Source organism: Oratosquilla oratoria, chromosome 6, assembly GCF_046742065.1.
Source record: "Oratosquilla oratoria isolate Oo_2021 chromosome 6, ASM4674206v1, whole genome shotgun sequence".
NCBI classification, from domain to species: Eukaryota; Metazoa; Arthropoda; class Malacostraca; order Stomatopoda; family Squillidae; genus Oratosquilla; species Oratosquilla oratoria.
This window is the reverse complement of record NC_134782.1, coordinates 19836348-19841347: the sequence shown is the minus strand read 5'-3', so window position 1 is coordinate 19841347 and position 5000 is coordinate 19836348. Positions and strand designations below refer to the sequence as shown.

The 5000-nt window shown below is 38.0% G+C and overlaps 1 protein-coding gene across 1 annotated transcript in view; it reads left to right on the top strand.

Annotated features, from left to right (window-relative positions):
• Positions 1-3102: 3102 nt before the first annotated feature.
• Positions 3103-5000, top strand: part of LOC143026335 (calcium-activated chloride channel regulator 1-like) — a 93308-nt gene continuing 91410 nt past the window's right edge. Inside the window, exon 1 of the mRNA XM_076186544.1 lies at positions 3103-3396. Within this exon, the coding sequence (XP_076042659.1) occupies positions 3123-3396 (274 nt within the window). The 5' untranslated portion in view covers positions 3103-3122. The remainder of the gene's footprint in view (positions 3397-5000) is intronic.

Here is a 5000-nt window from a genome sequence, read left to right as displayed (position 1 = left end):
ACATTTACATTCTGTTGTATTGTTACAGTTTTATCAAGAAAAGTTTTGTAAGGTATTTACTAACAGTCAAATTTTCATAGTATATCCCTTAGACTATTGGTTCTCAAACTGGGGTTCATAAACCTATATGGAACCACATAGTTTCACAAGTGAGGCTACGCACTAAAAATTAGTGGCATTCAGAAACTGGCTACTGATTCTATTCAGTGATGAAGTGATCTCCAGGAAGCTAGAGAACAGCAGTACATAAGAATGGGGTACATGGAAAAGAGGGTTGAGAACCACTGCCTTAGACTAAATATCGGTCCCTCTAGCTGTTTTATTTTCTGTTTCATATATTTATAATTTATTCATTTTTTATATATATATATATATATATATATATATATATATATATATATACATACATATACATATATATATATATGCACACACACATACACACATGTGTATATGTGTGTGTACATAACATTATTATCCATGAATCTCTCTGTAAGGTACATGAGTTTTCACCAGTAAAATTGAAAGCCGTCGATGCAAGACCAAGGGAAATTATGTACACACACACACACGCACACGCACATATATATATATATATATATATATATATATATGTATATATATATATATATATATATATGTATATATATTATTTGTTTATTAGTATATTTGTAAACACATTTGTTTATTTTATTTACTTCTTTGTTTATGTACCTATTTATTAATTCATTTATCTTTTTCTTATGTGTGTGTTCTTACGGTGTGTCTGTGTTCGATGGACAAATGGATTTAAGACTTCTTTTAGCTTTGATCCTGAGAACAAAGACGAGCTAAAGATATATTTTTCTACGTAGTGTCCGACGGTCAGTATCGAACTCGAGAGCGTGTCGTGAGTCCAGCCGGCCATTAACCACAACCTAGAAATTGTGGAGTATGATAACGCACTGTAATAGGATCATAAAATGGAATTTAGTCAAGGATCCTACGTGCCTGTCTGACCTTGTTAAGAAAATTAAGTAAAAAATGAACATTTTCTTTATAAGCGATCGGATATCGCGGAGATGAGTGAAGGGAGAAGGTGATATTGGCACGAAGGAGAATATAATGAAGAAAGTAATGACGGTAGACTAAAAAAGAGAAATAATGAAGATATGGTACACCAAGAAACGTGTAGCTTCAGTCCTAGCATCTTCTTGAGCAAAATTTCATGTCGTTAGATATGTTAAAAGAAAGTGTAAATGATGGATTTTTTTTTAAGAGCTCGTTGGTATTGTTCGTGTAACTCAATGACCTTCAATATCTTCTTGAAACAATTAAGAACTCAGTTCAGATCCCTAATTACAATTAGTAACTGTCACTTACCTTAGCTATTCTAACAAATTTAATTCAACTGGAGGCTTTGGCTACATCTTAGCGTCTCCTAACGTAAGCCCCTCGAGTTGCCAAAGATCAGCTGGGCATTCGATAGCCATGTAACAGGGTTTCATGTTCACAGCCGTACCACTCTCATCAGTCTCTCATCCTGCCAGGTTATCGATACTTTATGGGCTGACTGTACACACAAGGTAAATGAATATAATGATCACTAATCATGTGTAAAGAGGAGAGCGAGATAGGACGGAGAGTTATGATAGTGATCTGTTTTACTGCCTCCTGCCGAGGCCATTACGATAACCGCAAAATGACTGGGAATACCGTGAGCTCGAGGGTGCTGATGACAAAAGTGACGACGATGGAGAGAGTGGTTAAGGATTCTTGTTTTTGGGATGACAATGGCGACAGCGATGGCGACGACGACAACGATGACTACGACGACGACGACAACGCTGCTATCAACGAGAATAACAAGAAGACTAAGTCACCAGTGGTGCTACAAGTGGTGTTGATAAAAAGAAGTAACACGTACAGCTGCACAGAAAACTATCGTTAGTAAATCACGCTAATCATTTTGACACAAAACAACGAAACTATTTGAGACAAGATGAAGTCTCCATCGGAAATAAGATTATCATGTCATAGTGAATCCATATGAACTCCGGAACTATTATTAGATTCATATTCATTCAGAAGGAATTCGAACAATTCGAACCCCAGAAATACCAACCCTTCGGTATCATAAGGTTATGTTCATTAGCGAATGTTTCGACACTCCTACTAACGATAGTTTTCTGTGTAGCTGTACATACAATAGTGACCATGGTCTCAGCTGTAATCAACTCGAAGTTGAATACATTTTTCTGGTGTAGCCATGATGGAATCCTTATAAGAGACTAATTATTATTTCTTGTGAACTAAAGATTTAATCAAAATTATTTGAAAAAATCTAAACTAAATTAAAAATAGCCTAAAGTTAGTTAGACATGATAAAATCCTAATCTTTGACAAGGTAATCTCCTTAGGAAGTTACTGATTAATCAAGGTTAATTTTCAAACCCTTTAGTAGCACGGTGGACATCTGAGCTGAAGAAAATAGTCTGGTCTTAGCCATTATAAAGTCATAACAGGGGGCTTTGGGATAGTGAAGGCTTAAGCGTTGTGAGAACAGTATACATCACACTCCAGTGTCCAAATATTTATCACTGAGCGAAAACATTAGATTCATCTTAGTGTATTTCATTTATACAGGCGTTGAGTGAATTTCTTTCTCACAATAATCTTCGACTTTTGTCAAAATATTCGGTGTTGTTCTTTTTTTTTCTGACTACAGGATCGTACCCTGCAACAGGATTCTTTCATAATGGTCGCTTTCAATTTTTTAATCGCATTTCTGGATGATTCAGGCGTAAATTAACTTTTCGTTTTTGTTTTATAATATGTATGGGAAAGGTAGTCTTTTGTGTGTGTGTGTGTGTGTGTGTGTGTGTGTGTGTGTGTGCGTGAAAGTGTGTGTGTATGTGTGTTTCTGTTTCTTACATAGGATGTAACCAACAGTACTCTGATATTCTTATGTAATAATTTTTGTTTAACGAATATATTCCCAAATTCTAAAATACTCCTAGGATACTTTCATTTCAGTGAGTCGTTTTCATTATTGCATTACCAGTTCTCTTTCTATTGTGTATTTTTCTGACCATGGCTTTCTCTCATTTGCCTTCCAGGATGTGTTCTCGAAAGCTTCCCCAATGCTCTACCGAGCCACCAGGAACAGAGCCTTCTTCAGGAGCGTCACAGTCGTTGTTCCTCCGACATGGAGCGGCGCCCACTGCTCCAGGCAGCTCAACCACACGTCCGCACCCATGCAGGAACCCGCCCTGGTCGTCTCACGCCCACACCCGGTCTACGCCCACACGCCCTGGACGCTCCAGGTGGGCGGGTGTGGTGCGCCCGGTGAAAGGATGCACATGACACAGGAGTATTTAACCGCACGGAATCAGTCGGAGAGTGTGGGAGATGCAGGTGAGTTTTGCGCCTAAGCCCCAGTCACGCTATCACGATTCTCGTCAAATGTTGTGAATTTGAAGAGTTGCAGGACGACTTCGTCTACAGCGTTCTAGACTTCATTAAGGATAATTCAATAATGTGTCTAATGATAGTCTAGGTTTGACTTCTCTTGGTTTGTCATTCAGCTTCTCAACATATGACGCAAAGGTGATGTGACAATTGGAGATTAAAAAAAAAAAAAAATTGTACACGAAGTCGTTTCTACTCAAACGAACTCAGTTGAGTCGTGATGGTGTGACCGGAGCTTTATTTGTGGTTGTCCAGTGGCTATCGGGTCGAACTCACGAGAAGGTAGTTGTGAGTTCAATTCCTGGGACCCGTTGCATGTTTTTTGTTTTGGTTTCAGATAGTATTTTTTTTTTCTATCACTATTCGGTTTGATTGTACATATATTCTTTTTACTATTTTAGGATATTTTATTCATCTGAGGGAAAATCCCGAACTAAAATGATAAGATTTTAGTATTTTGTTTTATCTGAATTTGTTTACGGTATATTTGTATATACTTAATATATTGTTTTTAATGTGAACGATCTAAGTTGGTCGTGAGGATAGAAATTATGTTTAATTTTGTTTATTCAATATGTCGCGATAGTTGCTACTGAAAGCTGTTGTTGATGGTTTATGTCTTTAAATATGATAAGTAATACAAAATATGCAGAGGGACGTGGTTAGGGCTGTGACTCAGTTTCTGAAGCGTTTTATTTAATAAACTTTTTCTTAAGTTACTTGTTTTCAACAAACATATGTTTTTCTATATTGTGCGGGTTGTAATGGACAGGGAGCGTCTATGTGCATGTAGAATAAGACGAAAGATTACGATTCATAGATGAATTCCATTAAGTTTGTCAATGATGATGCCCACAAAGAGGTTGAAGTGAATTTCTCGAAGCTTCTGAATGGCAGTCTCGAGTGAAATTCTTTCCTGTGGGTCATATTTGATCGTCAGGGCGATGAAGACGGAAATGTCATCATCGAAACTGTTTCGGGAAGTCAGTTTGGTCATGACATAGCCGAAGGAGAAGACGTCGCTTTTGGTGGTGACTCTCTCTCCCTGAAGAAGCTCAGGAGCAAAAGGGGGGAGCTTGATGTGACCCCACTTGACCTTGCTGTAGCAGGGGCGTCCGAAGCGAGTTGCGTTCCCGAAGTCGATGATTGCTGGGTCGTATTGGTTGCCTTTGGGCTTTACGACGATGTTGTCGAGCCTCTTCATGAGTGCAACACGGTATCCAGTGGGCTACCGCGCAGCCTTAGAGAGGTTCAAGTGAGGGACCAAAACTCGGCCACGAAAAAAAAGGGTCGCAAGTTACCATATGTGTTTTGACGAGAAAAATCAAGGGATCGACAATAAGTATTCTTCAAATCAAAAGGAACTCTGGGTGCGTGTTTAAAGGATTTTTTTTTTTTTTTTTTTAAGTAGTTGGATTGTATGGTCAGTCCGACCTAAAAACAAATTTTATGAAACTAGAAGTAGTTAATAGTAAGCTCCTAAGGATTCTGCATACAATGTCCCAGTCTCTATTTGGGCAGATTTGATGATACCCTCTAATAATTAAGAT